A 17,142-nucleotide genomic window follows, 5' to 3' on the forward strand; every position below is an offset into this window, starting at 1 on the left:
TCATCTTGAGAATTTACGGAATTCCATTCTATCCGTGATCAAATCGTTGAGTGACATGGTTTCACATTTTGTTTCCTTGCTTTGCTTAACATGTAACATTTCCATTTCCATCAAATTAGTAAATCCGTAATCCATATAACTTTGATCTCACTTAACTCTTTATATATCATACGTGTCTTGAAAAGATGCTGACAATTCACACGTCATACGTTAACAATTAACGTCACAGAAGTATGGGGTATTACATGGCATGTGGGTTTCTCTGATGTTCATTACTTCCCTCCTCTGTTTTCTTCTAATCGTTGAAATGCTGTGTCCTCCTCCATTGATCATATGTATGGTTCCCAGTATTTTCGACGGCCTCTCGTCTTCCTTTTCTTTTTCTTTTTCGTCTCTGCTCCTCTTTTCCCCTTTGTCATTGTTTTTTGTTTTGTGAGCTACAAACTTCCTTAGTTCGCTCGTGTCTATCATTCTCTCAATTTTGACTTTCAAATCTCGGCAACTGTCTGTTTCGTGCCCATAATCTTCGTGGAACTTGCAGTATTTTCTTGTGTCTCTGATTTTAGCTTTCATCTTTGGTGGCCATACCACATTCTTAACATTCTCTTTAATCCATATGAGGACATTAGTTCGGCTGGTGTTGAGTGGTGTGAAGTTGCTTTCATCGTCTCGGGGGTCGTATCTTGGTTCGTATCTTGTTTGTGGGGCGAATCGTCTATTCTCCTCTGGCCTTCCTCTCCTATCTTCTGACTTAGACTTCGACTTTTCTTTGGATTTTTCTTTTAACTCTTTTCCCTTTGCTTCTTTACCGCGAATTTCCCTACGACCCTCATCTAGTTCGAAATATTTTTAGGCTATGCCCATAAGGTTTGAGAAAGTTGTGGGTTTATTGACTAGCAACTTGTCCACTAATTTGCCGAATCGTGTTCCTTCCCGCAACGCTTCCGTTGCCATGTCGACATTTAGATTATCTATCTTCATAGCTTGCTTGTTGAACCGCTCGATGTAACGTTTCAGTGTTTCTCCTTCCTCCTGAATGCACGACCTCAAGATGCTTGTGGTTGTTTTTGCTGGTATGTTTGTGAAGTATCTGTTGAGAAATTCTGTTGATAGCAAGGCGAATCTCTTGATTGAACCAGGTTTTAGCTTGTTGTACCACCTGTGGGCGGTACCTGTGAGAGTGGTTGGGAACACTCGGCACATGATTGCGTCTGATATGCTTAATAGCCCCATAGGGGCCATGAATCTGGAAGTATGGACTCGTGAGTCTCCTTCTCCATTGAAGGTTGGTAAAACCGGCAACTTCATGTTGTAGGGAATTGTTTCCTCCATTATTTCGGGCGAAAGGGGCGATCCCTTCAGCCTGAGGTCGTCTATGTCAAGCTCTTTAGATTTCAGTTTTTTAAGTGCTTTGGCGATTTTCTCCTCCAGGTCTTCTTCTACCACGTAGGTAGCTTTACTTTTTTGGGGCGATTATGAGGATTCGCCTTCCCCTTCTGGGTGTTTCTTCTTCGGTTGCTCTTTCCCTGCATCCTTGTCCTGTCTTTTGCTCTTAGGCGGTGCGTCTTCTTTTTCTTTCTCCCTTCGCTCTTCTCTTTTAGAGTTGAGCCCGCTTCGGGCGTCATCCTGGTTTGCATCGTTTCTGGGTGCGTCTCTTGGGGTTTGTTCATTAGAATCGTCTCTTCCATCTTTTTGATTCTCTGGGCGTTCCTCCTCCTCGTTTCTGGTTTCGTTTTTCCGTTGATTTCTTTCATTTATTCCTTCGGTTCTTCCTTCGTTTCCTCTTTCATTTCTGGGTTCTTTTCTTTTTTGGCTTCTTCCTCTAGTTGGCTCCTGTCGGCCTGGATTTGTGTTTTCGGTTCTTCCTCTTCTTCTGGTAGAGATTGGGTTAAATTTTCCCTTCGGATTTTCATTGTTTCGTCATGCCTATCCAGATTTGCTTGGACAGATTCCAACATCTTTTTTAACATGTTGTTGTATATATCTTGCGCCGCCATGCCTGGCGTTGGTTCATCATCAGTTCTCAGATTGAAAGCAATTGGGTTGCATCCTCTCATTGGGTTGGTTTGGTACTGGGGAGTAGAAAAGGAGGTTCCTCCGGTGTCATTCTTCCCAGCAGAGCTGTGCATCCCGTCTTCAGAAACGTTGATTATTTCCAGCGTGTTTTTGGGGTCCATTGGTTGTTTGTCTTTCAGGTTCACTCCTTCAGAAGTCATCTTCTTCAATGAAATTTGTTTGAGTTCAGAAAAGCTCCTTCAATTTTGAAGTTTAGTTAAGCTCTTCTCACAGACGGCGCCAATTGATGGAGTCTGCCTTCTGAACCGGTGAATGAGACCTGCAAAACATGGTAGAAGCTAACCGGACGGTGGTTGTCAGATTAACTCTCTGATGCTAAAGTCAGTTTAGAGCTTTGAGCAGCGTTTCGAGTATATGAATGTAATTGTGTTTTTAGGTATACCTCGTGCTCCTTTTATAGTAGATGATTGCATACCTAGTAGTGTTATAGTAGGAAAGTGAATCCTACTTTGTAGGGATTGACCCTGATTTAGTGTGATCTTCCTTATTCAGACATGAGTCCTATTTAGGAACGTCTTCCTAAATAGTCTCGTCTTCCTAAGTTAGAGTTTATCTTTCTAAGTTTGAGTTTATACCCAAATAGGAAGATATTTCAGAATTATGTAGTAAATCTGGCGATCTATCCGAATCCCAGGATCAACGCGCTTTGGCCGAGTTCTAAGGGATTCAGTTTTCATCTTATTGAATGATATAATGGCGAATCCTACGGATTCTGCTATCTTCCTTATTTATTTGGTTCTTCTAATGGGAGTCCGGTATCACCTGAGAGTTGATCTCATGTGACTCGGCTCCATTGTAATTAAGATAGGATTCGATATCCATCAGTAATTAAAGTTATAGATAAAGAGAATTATTTTTTAAAAATACATACATATTTAGTTTAAGAATACGTGATAATTTAGCTTAAATAAAAAAATAACTTCTCTAAAAAGATCTTTTTGCTAATTGATAAATTATTTTGTCTGAACCTTATAACTTATGTATAAAAGAAAAATGAGAAATTGTAATTTTTTCTGGAAAAAATATTAAAATCAAAATGAACAATATTAAACTAATAACGCTGGTAGTGTCTAAACCGGAAATTTCCATAATTAAATAAGAACAAAAATTTCCTGCTGCCTAGGCAGCAGGAAACTCCTGCAGCATGGTATGTGGCAGCCTAAGAGGCTGCCACGCCTTGCTCGTTTTAATTTCTTTGTTACTTGGCTAATTAACCAGTTTACTCTATTTAATTTTCAAATTAACATAAATAACTTCTCTCATAATTAAAAGGAACAAATAAATTACAATAACAATTGTTCTATCTTCGTTAAATAGAAATCCATCGTAAAGCCTTTAACCGAGGGTTTAGCTTTCTCACTCTATTGAAGCAAACTGATGGGATAAGGATGCAAATTCCTACACTCGCCTTCAATATTATCACCCACTAATCTATGTTTCCATCTATGATCAATTGCTTTTATATTTTCTGCTACAACCAGTAAAAATGTTGGCAATGACCAATAAGTTTCATATATTCTCTTATGTTTTTAAACCAACATCTACTTTTGTAATTTATGTGTGTATCCTCCTTCTCTCTCTTTGTCTACGTTAACCTCCATCACTATGTTGTTAAAGTAACATGGCATATTTCTGTAGAACATTGCATGGTAATACTCTGCTAATATTTTTCCTTGTAAATTTACTTCCCATAATTTTAAAATCTATCATCAGCAACCACAAGATCAGAATCTAGGGATATTTAACTCGTCTAACATTTAATGGAAGTATATTAGCAAAGTAAATTCTTGCATAATTAATTGAATGTTGTACAGAAGTCGCATTTACTAAAAGCCAAAGCTTCAGAAAATTGGGAACTACGATATCTATCTCCATTAAACAGAGGTGCAATGGAATTAATCACAGATCTTATTTTAGGTGATAACCTATTTAATGAAGATGTTGCTACTGCAAATTACTTGATTCGAGAGAAGTTATTAATGTTAATCCAAAAATATATAAGCCAAACTGGTTAATTAACCAAGTAACAAAGATATTAAAACGAGCAAGGCGTGGCAGCTCCTTAAGCTGCCACATACCATGCTGCAGGAGTTTCCTGCTGCCTAGGCAGCAGGAAATTTTTGTTTATTAAATAAATAGAATATTTATTAAAACAATAAAATTGCTTAAAGATTTGTTGCTAAAGTTATAAGCAATAAGACAAAATATAATTTATTTGGATAATACACATCTGAAGAGGAAGTAATTATATATTATTAATTTTAAGTTTATCATGCCAGAGATTCATCATCATGCACCTTTTCTTGTTTAGCTTCCAACCCATGCTCATCACCATCATCATCTTCATCCTCATAATTATTCACAATTCCAGCAGACACAGCTCCTCTAAAATCACTAATATTTCCAAAATTCAAGAGAAGAGTTCCGAACATGGCACCCACAAATGCAATACCAAAACAAGCGCTGACATTTCCAGGAATTGAAGCAGCAATAGCGAACCCTACACAGGATCCTAAAGCCCTACACCATGAAAACCATGCAGAGAATGCACCTTGTTTACCATGAGGCGAGCAATCCACCATCAAAACCCTACCAAAAGCATGAAGAAGCCCGACTGATGTGCTCTGTACTGCAGCTAACACTACAACATGTCCTCTATGCCAAATCTTTCCTCTGTAATAGAAAGCTACTCCGGCTGTCACTATCGACAAGTAAAACCCTAGCAGATGCATTTTCACTGCACTTCCCTTGATGAGTTGCTGAAACATATGAATTAGAGGCAACGAAGCGATGGGAAAAATGAAATAAGTTAGCCAAATACCCAGAATAAACACGGGTTTGAAGCATAAATCGCCTATGAGATAGAGTACTGCACCGGTGAAAATGCACATTGTAGTAAATGTAGAAATGAAACCCAAAATTAGGGTTCCAAAAGCATGTGGGTACTTGAAAATGGAGAGAAAATGGGCCATAGGTGAGGTATTCTGTGAAGAAGAAGAAGAAGAAGAAGAAGGTCTAACAGTATAGACATGCGATAAACCAACAAGCCATTTAAGGCCACTGAAAATGGAGACAACCCAAAGGCTCACAAATTGTTCGCCATTTTTAAGCATATGGTAAATGAAAGTTGATATAATGGCAGACCCAACGCCACCAGCAGCAGTAGCGTAAAGTGAGAGCCAACTAGATACTCCTCTACGCATTTCAAACTGGCTTTTGTCAAGTGTTGGTCCAGTAAAATCTTTAACCATTAGGGCAAGTTGCCGAGTATGAGAAGCTGTAGCAACAATGCTAGCTGCAACAATGGCGGCAATATATGGCGGGAAGATCCATGTGACATTGAAGAAACCAGTGGGTAAACAGAAGAAAGCTCCGATGGCGATTGCTGCTGCAGTGATCAGTAGTTGTTTCCGACCATAATCTAGATGGGTTGATATAGAAGCAACAATGGGAGCTGCGAAAACCAAACCAATACCCCATGAAAAGGAGGTCCATTGTAAAGGAGATAATTTTGTGTTGCCCATACTTATTGATTTGTATGTTAGAGATGCGTACCTGAATATAGGCTAAAGGTTAATTATACATTGCAAAACTAAAACCAAACATTACTATGTCAAATAGATAGTCCAAAATATTGGATTAAAATATTTTGCGTGGTTACCGAAAGTATAGCATTTCTACAGTTTGATTACCAACGTTTTATTTGTTATATTTTTATAATTCAACTTTTATTTTCGGTACAATAGAATATTATGCATTCATATCATAGAAAATTTTGCTTCCGTAGAAAAAGAAAACTAGAATTATGACCTTTCGGGTGTTGTTTTTTCCAATATATGATCCTTAATGTCTTTTTTTCATATATGATCTTACGTCTGTGGTAATGATCCCACGTCTATCTTTTTTTTCTATAATTTTGCTAATATGGCGCTAACGCAGCAAAGTCAAGTCAGCTAATAATTTTACATTGCCACGCCAGCAAATCATTACGTGAAATAAATAAGTTAACCTCACGTTTTAATGGAAACGAAAGTTAGATTATCAAAATAAAATAAGTGAAACGTCAGTTACCGGAGTGAAAAAAGTCTATAGTTTGGTATTTGCAAAATAATATAACCCGAAAAATATTTATATAGAAGATAAAGCTTACAATTTGGTTTCCTTTTGGCTACACAAGAAGCCCTTAGGGGTGGAGCCCCAACCTCTAGCAGGTTCAGGTGGCAGCTTCAAAACTTGGCTGATGATGAGTGGAAAAAGGACAGGTAGAAGAGTATTATGAATGAAATATGAGCACAATTCATACAAATACCAAACCCAAACTTCCCCTTTTGAGGGTTTTTCTTGAACATCTCTATAAACTTCCTTAACCATCTCAACCTTCATTTCTATATTTGGTACATTATGATCTTTTTCATATACACTTGGACTTCCAAGCTCATGATGATCGTCGGGTCTACTTGTTGTAGCCATGCTCATCAATTCTTCAGTCACTTCAGGAAAAATTATGGAAATGATTTTTTGACATGAGATTAGTGGAATTCATGTTGGTTTAAAAGATTGAATTAGTACAATATTGCACAGCTGTTTTACGAAATTTTCAAGGGTTCAGCTAGCATTGTTGTTGTGTTCATATTGTTAACTATAGCTTAGCATCAGAGAAATTGAAGATTGCTTAGTAAGAGTATCATTCTTTAACTTTTAGAATATTCTTAAAACCATAATGATTAATATATAACATCAAGAATATTATACAACATTTCAATGTTGTCCTTACGGTCACATTGACATATATGATCAAGGACTACTATTAAAAGGGATAATTTATAATTTTGGTGCCTATACTTGTTCGGAAATGACAATTCAATATTTCAATATTTTAGTGTTTGCATTGAACATGCTTAAAGATGACAAACAAAGTATTTTTATCAAGTCATCTTTAAGTTAACGAAAAGATGAAGTTATAAAAAATATCATTTTATTCTCGTAATTTAAAAAAAAAATAGATGAAACTATAAAGATAGGCTTAATCATCAAAAACTATCAAACCTTTGCGAGTTTTATCAGTTATATCCAAACTTTTAAAAATCGGCTAATTTAGCCCGTTTTAGCATATTTTGTATTTTTTATAGTCATATTTTGAATCGAATCGTTTTTTTGCCAACATGTCTGCCATGTCAGTACCAACTCAGCAAATTGCTGACGTGGCAGCACTCCTAATCCAACAAAACCACATAATAACCCAACCAAAATCAAATTTAATTTTTAAATCCAACCAATTAATTATATAATTATAAAACTCAAATATATTCTAAACAATTAATATTTTCTAAATTAAGAAATTAAAATTAATTTAAAATTTAATTAATTTGATTAAATTTAAATTTTAAATTTTAATTATATTTGGTAGATATATAACTAGTTTAAATTCTATTAAAAAAATTAAATACCTCAAAATCAACATTTTTATTAATTAAATTTATAAAATTTATCTCGAAATAAAAAAAATTAAAATAATATATATCCCTTGATTTAAAATTTCTCCTTCCTCCACTCTCGCCGTGGCCACTTTTGGCTTCCGCTTCGGCCACCAAATCATGGCTGGAAAAGGCATGACTTCGTTCTTCTGTATGGCTGGAGAAATCCAGTCATGGAGAAGAACAGATTTAGGATCATGAAGAAGAACCCAGATATTTTCTTCTCCACATGGTGACGAACGATATGATGGAGAAGAACCCGAGAGATCTTCTTCATCATGGAGAAGCATGAAACCGTGGCTTCTCTAGCCATGATTTGGTGGCCGGAGTAGAAGAGGGAGCGCCGCGGTGACTGGAGTGACGCGGCGGGAGTGGAGGAAGACAAAATTTCAAATTACGGGATAGATTTTATTTTGAATTTTTTTATGTTTTGAGATAAAGTTTATAAATTTAATTAATAAAAATGACGGTATTGAGGTATTTAATTTTTAATAAAATTTAAGAGAAAATAACAAGAAAAGTCATAAATCACAATTGCTTTTCACCAATTGCCATCTTAGGTAGAGTTATTTTTTTATTGCCTTTATTATTGCAATTAATAACACAAAACCTATTTAGTTTTTATTTACTGCCATCTTTCTAAAGTTGACATGTGTCCAAGAATAAAACACATGATAGGTAGCTGTTTGTGTTCATTAACATATTCAAATGAGCTATAACATGAAGCCTATCCTTAAAAGGTTGTTCCAGTGGTGTTTCTTTATGATAGAAGGATTGTGCAATGTCTATCGTATTTTTCACATTCATTTTCGTACTCTGTGAAAAACAAAAAGATCTCTCAATGCTTCCTTTACCATAAAAACAATTGGTATTTTTTTTGATTGAAAATAAAGTAGAAAATAAATATTTTGAGTTTTTGCAGAAAACAGAAAGTGAATACTGATAGCAAGTAGATGAATTGGAGAAGATAAGAAAGAGATATAGTGAGGGTTTATTGTTTTTTTTTTTAATTGAAAAGATAAGAAGACCAAATACAAATGAAATTTGGACCAAATTAAAATAAAAAGGAAAGAATTTCTAATAGAAATTTTTGTACAGTAATGTGATATTAAACTAATGGGTTATAATCGAATCAACACGGTTTTGTATAGCTTTTAAAATAATTTTTTTTTTTGATTTTTTTTAAATTTAGGTAAAAAAAGAAGAAGAAATTGTAATAAAAAATATGAAAAAATATATTTAAAAGACAATTGTCGATACATATCTGATACATATTTTATACACGATAGATACATCTCCGATACGTCATAGATAAATAATAGATATATTTTCGATACATTTTTTATACATCTGCGATACATTTATGATACATTTTCGATACAATTTGACCGTTCGAACCCTTTTTCTTGTTCTTTTATACGTCTTTTTTTGTAGTTTTATTAGGCATATTTGATACATTTCTAATATATACTTGATACATCTTCGATATACATTTTATACATAATAGTTATGTTTTTTTAACTACATAATTTATACATAATAGATACATTTTATTTTTTTAATTATATATAATATGTATTAAAGATGTATTTTTATTTTTTTAAAATATAAATTTTTAAATGTACATAACAGATACATCAATGATACGTAATTTATACATGATAAATATACATATATATATTTTAAATGTACTTAATAGATATATTTATGATATATAATTTATACGTATTCGTTATGTATCAATAATGTATTTGTAGTTCATAAAATTAAATTTATTAAAATTACATTATTTGTATATTTTTATATTATTAAAATTTAATACGTTTAGATTTTTAAAATTAAAATTAATATTGATATTTTAAATTTAAATTTAAATTTAAATAGTAAATAAATATATAAATAAAATTGATGGGCAAGGTGCATGAGTGAAGGTGTACTATGAGAATAGAAGTTTAGGTGGGTAAGAATCTCCCATGACGCGCGTCAGTCAACCAATAAGGCTGACGCGCGCTGACACATACATAAGATGGCATAGATGAAAAGAAAATTGGTTTTTTTGGTACTGGTGTAAAATTCTTTAGTGAAATGATATTTAGTGTAAAACCAATTGTTTTTATGGTGATTTTGTTATTTTCTCAAAATTTAAACTGATTATATGTCTACCAAACATATTTAAAAATTATAATTATAATTTAATCAAATTAATTAAATTTTAAATTAATTTTAATTAGTTAATTTAAAAAATATTAATTTTTTTTTGAATATATATGGATTTTATAATAATAATTAATTGATTTGATTTAAAAATTGGAATTAATTTTTATTGGGTTATTATGTGGTTTGTTTGGAGCGGAAGTGTTGTTACGTCAGTAATTTGCTAAGTTGACAGTGACGTGACAAATTAGTTGACAAAAAATCGGTTCGATTTAAAAAATGGCTACAAAAGATAATAAATATGCTAAAAGCGGATAAATGGAATGATTTTTAAAGGTTTATATAACTAATAAAACCTTCCAAAGATTTAATATTTTTTGATGATTAAACCTAAAAGATATCATTTTACTCTCTCAATTTTACATTAAATATCTAAAAAAAAGACAAACTTATAATGTGTGGACAAAAAAATTCCAAATTTTATATGTTTTGATCATTTAATTCTATATCCAACCTAGCTAAATTATAAAAACAATACTCTAAATATAATATTGTCATGACCCAAAATTTTAGGTTGCAATCAACGCTAGTGAATAGAGTGGTATAGCTCCGAAAACCGTAGAAAGCCTAAAACCACTATAAACTTTTCGTTTAAAAACAAACAGACAATCATAAAACCTATATTATTTTATCCACACAAATACGATATAAACTAGTCCAACATTATTACTGGTATCAAACACAAACGGTTATATAAAGCGTAGTTCAAAACGATACAACTGTACGATCATATCAAAATATCAGAGTATCCGCGATACAATAAAAACCATTTGACAATGACAACATATTACTGTGACTCGACTACTGCAGCTCTATCGATTGAAATCTTTTAAATTTACATACTTCAAAAATACGGACTTCTGGAACAAGAGTAGAAGTCTGTCACGTCAAAATACTATTCACCTGAAAAAGATTATATCGACGAGGTCAGTAAATACTGAGTCGGTTCATATAGTTTACAAGTGAGTATTATATAAAACAATCAAAACAATGCTATAAACAATTCATTCATATGCATTCAAATACAAATTCCGATTGAAACCGTAATCCTCGATTCGTATCGCATCCCATATGAGCTGAACCTTTTACCGAGCCAATCGAATAACTTATTTCTGATGGTATGATCCCGAAATAGTTCAACAGAGTTAACCGATACCATATGGCACAGTCCCGAGATAATTCGACCGAGTTAACTGGTACCACTTTTCATATCCAACGATCGAGGTGAGTCCTGAGATAGTTCTACTGAGTTACTCATTAGAAATAGGTCCCGAGATAATTCCACCCTCATATCTAATAAATGAGAAAGACGTCTTCAAAATTATTGAACAAACGAAGTAGTGTAGAACTCTGAGTTTAACTGGTGTTCACACAGTTGCTATTGCTTTCCAATATGAAAGCACGTTTCATCGAATCTATACTGATTTCAAAATGATGATGTATGCATTTCATACAAAACATTTGTGATAATAAACAATATTATGAAGTTCGTATAAATCATTTGGGTTATAAAGCAGTGCACTTTCAATACATCAAAAGTAAATATATATATACTCACGAGAAAATTAGGATAAATACTATATTTTTAAAAATAATTTGATTTCCTACTTCAAGAAGGAAAAGATAAAGAAAATATCTCACTCTTTTATTGTTTTTATTTTTTTTCTCTAACACATGTTTATATTATAATTATACCTAACCTTTATTATTATTTTACTCTAATCAAATTTCTTTTACTCTCAAGTGGCAACTGTCTCTTTTTTCTTTTTTTTCTCTCTCCTTTCTCTCTTTCTCTCTCTCTTCTTCTTCTGCTTTGCCACCATTTTTTTTCCTTCTCTTTTCTTCTTCTTTATTTCTTCTCTTCTTCTTCGTCGTTTCTTCGTGGGTCCGCCGTTTTTTTTTCAGATTTGATTTTAGTGATTTTTTTAGCTCGTGGTAATTAATACGATTTATGTTAACTTTCATATCTAAATAAATTACTCTTTGATTTTCTGCACAGAAAAACAATTTTATGCAAAAAAAACAACATCTGATTATCATATGAGTATCACTGCATTATCATAATATTAAATAATTTTTTTATAAAAAAAAAACCGACTCTGATTATCATATGAGTATCATTATTTTATCATGTTGTTATCATAACAATGCAGAAAAAATAAATTATGCAGAAAAAAGTATTTGATTATCATAACATTATCAAATATTGTTATCATAACATTATCATATGATTCTAAGATGATAATGTCATGATAATATCAAGGATAATGTTATGATAATATCTATGATAATGTTATGATAAAACAGTGTCTGATTATCATGGCAGTATAACTATATTATCATGTCGTTATCATAACACTGTAGTATGATAACTAAATGATAATCAAGTATGATAAGATTATGATAACTGTATGATAACCTACGTAAAAAATAAATTATAGAAGGATTTATGATAACTAGATGATAACAGAGTAAAATCATAAATATTTTAATACCCAGAGTAAAAACATAAATCTGAAAAAAAAAACATGAGGTATTTTCTGTAACTTTTTCGTGTTGAGGTATAAAGTACAAATATTTTTATTTTTGGAGTAAATACCTAAAATTTCCTTAAACTCAGTGAACGCTTATCCAAAACCTTTGATCAAACAATCCTCGTCAAGCTACCTGAGCTCCTTGTCTTGTAGCTGGTTGCCTCGCCGGATCTAGGAAGGATTCGAAACATAACTCGTGTAAGAATCCTATTCTAGAGACAACTCTAGACTCAAAACATAAACGATAAACGCTAAGTATAACTCGTCGAACTAGACTCGTATCGTTCTCGACGTACTTTCGAAACCCTAATCTCCTTTCTTTGTTCCGAAACACTTTTGAGGCCCATTCAAATCAATCTCGACCATATGATACAAATACGGGTCAAAAACATTGAAAAATCGTCGAACGAGTCGTCATGCAGTTGCAAGACTGACTGTACGATCACAAAGTCTAGCTGTGCGTTCGCACAGTACACTGTGCGATCGCACAACTCAGCTGTGCTGCGCACATCCCCAAGAATCCCAATCCAGGGGCCAATCCGACCTACTATACGCCGTATTTCAGCCTCGGATACGATCACAACACACATATCTATCCAAAAACGTACTCAAAACGCTAAATCCAATTAAAAAACAATAATTTGATACGACACGATCAAACCCTAACCTTTAAACCGAAAACCCATCAAAATTAACCAATCAAACATCAAAACGATAAGCTCACCTCGATTACCCGTTGAATTGTAAGAGTTTAGGAGCAAAAATTGTCAAAATTGGATGAAGAATGGAAACCCTAGGTGATGGCGATGGTGATTGGTGATGAATGAAAGAAATGCTAGGTTGTTATATCTTTAGAAGTTATTTTGCAAATTGATTCAAATCCTCATATAGGTGGGTTAAATTACCACTTGGCTCAAGCAGCTCAATCATGTACTTTAACCAAGAAATCAAACAATCGTCCGCGTCCAATTTTAAAACAGTCTCCGAATATTATGAAATTTTCACGATAAATACTTTGAAATATTTTTCAGACTTCAGCATAAAAATCACTAGCTCGAGACTTATACTTTTTTTTATATTATTTTTCTTAACTTTTACTTAGTCCCGCTCATGCCCAATCTTACGAATAATAATATCCAAACTTAATTATTATTCCACAATAATTAAAATAGACTCACTTTAGTCTAAGTCCCTATTTCTTTATCTAAAACTATACCTCCTCGACTTCAATTATTGGAAATTAAGACACGTGGTAAAATTAAATGACCTTAAAAATACGGAGTATTATAAATATTTAATTAATTTAAAACAAATATATAGTTAATGTTTAATTTATAATATAATTATGATTGATATTTAATCTAAACCAAAACTACGTCTTAATTATACTTGAATTGATAATTATTAATAAAAATAAAGACAGAGAAATAGAAGACGCCGCATTATTTTGAGAAATGACGGAGTCTGCCTTCTTGACAGTAGTTAAACCTGCAAAACATGGTAGATGACGGTAGTTATCCAATTAACTCTGTGACACTTAAGTCAGTAATGAGTTTAAGAGAATATTTGAGTTTAAAAGTGATAAAGGACTGAAGCGTCCAACGATGATTTCCAGCGAAATTTGTCCGGGTGACGAGCTATCAATGTTCTTGTTGGAATCTAAGCAGGCACAATCAATGCATAACTGCGAATTTGAATGATTAAAATGCAATTAGCTGTCAATAGCCTATAAAAATCCAAAGAAATTGAAGTCTAAGTCCATATTTTGGACTAACTGCAATATCTTAGAAGTTTATGGACCAATTTGCAAGTTTGATGGACTAAAATTGACCATACCCAAACCCATAGCGCCCCTAGAGACTTTTTAAGCACTTTCAAGCAGTAAAACTCAATTTTAAGTATACTTTATTTTGCTACCAAGTGTTAATATGGGAATTAATTAATTAAAAGGAAGTTTAACTCAATCCTAATTCTAAAAAGCTTATTAACTTACTCTTTGATCTATCTAAGACTCTACCCTTTTAGAATTCAAATAAGACTTAGATTCTGACTAACCTTAGACCTAATCTCACCTCTATAAATAGTACTGCTAGACAGTCTGTCAAAAGGTCGGATCAGAGCATAAAAATCACATACTCACTAACAAATTCCGAACCCTAGAAAAACCCTAGTTGGCCAAACACACCCTTACACACAAATGAATTGCACTCAATTCTAGTCGTAAAAACAAAGATAAACGCTTTAATCAATCAAGTATGATACTATGCACGATTCGAAACTGGATTCCACATCCACTTTGCTATTATATGAGCCAAGGACTCAGAAAGTTACTTTTGAGGACCCTATTTCATTCCCTCATCACTTTGATTCATAAAATTTAGAACTATTGATTTTATGTTTTAGAATGCATGCTAGGTTGTGAAATTGCCTAAAATTGTATTTTTGCCATAAATTTCCTTTGCCATGATCTTATTGAACTTATTATTAGCATATTTAGAGCTGTCCTATTGTGTTTTGTATGTCATATTCAAATTTCAATTGATTCCGGTGTTTAGGAATCAAGTTAGAGATAAACTGTCTTTTACGTGTTCTTGGTGTTTTTGTCGCTTTATCTTCAAAATCAGCCTAGTAAGCATGTTTTAGGGTGATTAACACACATTTAATTATTATATTTCAATTCCAAGGCGTTTTACAATGTTTCTATAACATTTTAACATGTTTTGAGCTTCATTTGCACATTCCCATAACTCGAGAAGAAGAATTCCATAACAATATATTTCATTTTAGACTATTGTCTCGGAAAATTATTTATGTAATATTTTTATATTTATTTTAAAATATTTTATTATGAAAATAAATGATTAAAATATTCTAAAATAATCGTTTGTAAAATTATTTATCTAATAATTATGTCATTAAATAATTAGATGATAAACTATAGTATCAAATTATAAAAATAATATAAAAAAATTGTCTAGTAATTTTCAAAAGATATAACAAATCTGATGATAGGAGGAAGGTGGACTCACTTAAATAGTTTTTAGGTGACTTTTATCGAATATATCGAACCCTCAATTTTAAACTGATGTATATGGTACGACTTAAATATAAAGATCTCACCTAAGTGAGTGGGCTAATAATCACCCATGTACTCTGACCTTTAACAAACCTATCCGTAAACCCCCCAACTTTAAAAAACGGTCAGTAAATCCCCCAATCTTTGTGGCGGCGCTCATTTACGGTTCTTATGGACGAAAATACCCTACAAAAAGGTGGCTGGCGGCGCCAAAAAAACAAAAAATATCGGTGGTGCCACGTCATCAAAAATCCAAAAACCTTTAAAACACCCAAAACACCCCTAAAAGAATTTAACCAAATCAAAACTCAACCACACTCAAACCAATCAAACAACCCACCCAACTATATTAAATCCAGCCAAACCATTTTGTCAACCACCACCCTGCTGCCGCGGGCCGCCGATCGTCTTTTCTGGAGGCCTTCTGTTCTTGCACGAATAGATCTATAGATTCAGATCTATTCTTGGAAGAACAAATTTGAATCTGGTCTTCAAGAACAGATGTGATCTATTCTTAGAACAGATCAGGCTCTCTCCGTGTTCGTTTTTTCAAACGAACTGAGAAGACCAACTAGTCTTCTCAGTTTGTCTGAGAAGACGAATGCGTCTTCCCAAATGCATCATCTGAGAAGACACGACGCGTTTTCTCAGATGATAGGAAAAGACGTTCGTCTTCTCAGATCATCATCTGAGAGATCGTCTTCTCATGTGAGAATCTCAACTGAGAAGACGATCAGAGGTAGTGGTGGCCGGACCGGCGAAAGTTTGAGGTTGAATGGACAGTTTGGTTTGCACTACTAAGAAACAGGTAACTAGCAACAGAATTTTTCGTCGCTAATTACCTAATTTCCGTCGCAAAAGGCGTTTTGCGACGGAATTATAACAGACATGCTGATTGCAAACGAAATAGCGACCAAGGCGTCGCGCGTCGCCAATACAAAAAAATTCGTCGCCAAATACGTCTCCCTTAAAACTAAAAAGGAGATGGAATGGCGACGGATAAAACCCATTTGGCGACGGATTCTGTCCGTCGCCAAATAAAAAAAAGTAGCGACATAATTAATTTTGTCGCTAATTGTAAACAATTTATGACGGAAATTCTGTCGCTAATTGCATTTGGTTTGAGACTAAACATAGGCAATTAGTGACGAAAAGCCCGTCGCAAATTGGTAAAAATTATGGCAAAATTTTTTATGGCGGAACAGTGGCACTCTGGTGGCAGTCTGGTGGGCGGAAACGTGGGGAGTCTAGTGGCATTCCGGAGGTATGAAGAAGAAGAAAAACGAGGTGGAACGGTGGAACGGAGGAGAAGAAAAACGGTGGAACAGTGGATTGGAGAGAAAGCGGCACCGTCTGAAAGAAAAAGAAAGTGAGGGATAAAGAGATCGACAGTTCGTTTTAGGGAAATAAATTAGCGACGGACAAATCAGTCCGGTGCTAAATTGTTCCCTAAACAAACCCTTTAATTAATGGGAACTTTTAGCGACGGACTGATTTGTCCGTCGCTACCTTGCCCATTAAAACGGCTGTGTTTCCTATTAAATGGCAAAGTAGCGAAGGACAAACCAGTCTGTCGCTAATTTTCTCTGAGAACAAAGGCGCCAATATCTCTCGCCAACTTTAGTCCGTCGCCAAAGTTGGCGGGATCTTACCCGCCATATTTTGGTGGAATAATGCGACGAATGTGGTTTCCGTCGCCACATCTGTCACTAATCTTCAATATTGACGATAGAAATAGTTCCCGTTGCCAATTTTCGTCGCAAATTTT

At 33.7% G+C, this 17,142-nt stretch overlaps 1 protein-coding gene across 1 annotated transcript; it reads right to left on the reverse strand.

Moving 5' to 3' along the window:
• Positions 1-210: 210 nt before the first annotated feature.
• LOC126665636 (uncharacterized) lies at positions 211-1,332 on the reverse strand. Its single transcript, XM_050358487.1, has 2 exons — positions 918-1,332; positions 211-833 (listed from the first exon to the last, which is right to left on the reverse strand). The coding sequence occupies exons 1-2, from the start codon at positions 1,330-1,332 to the stop codon at positions 211-213; spliced, it is 1,038 nt and encodes a 345-aa protein (XP_050214444.1).
• Between the last annotated feature and the right edge of the window lie 15,810 nt (positions 1,333-17,142).

Source organism: Mercurialis annua, linkage group LG1-X (genome assembly GCF_937616625.2).
Source record: "Mercurialis annua linkage group LG1-X, ddMerAnnu1.2, whole genome shotgun sequence".
NCBI classification, from domain to species: Eukaryota; Viridiplantae; Streptophyta; class Magnoliopsida; order Malpighiales; family Euphorbiaceae; genus Mercurialis; species Mercurialis annua.

Bases quoted from the DNA above. Each gene is read 5' to 3' on its own strand.
- LOC126665636 (XM_050358487.1), bottom strand. From the start codon at position 1,332: ATGGAGGAAACAATTCCCTACAACATGAAGTTGCCGGTTTTACCAACC. The intron at 834-917 runs GCAAATTAGTGG...ATTTCGAACTAG, and splicing joins GCGGGAAGGAACACGATTCG to ATGAGGGTCGTAGGGAAATT.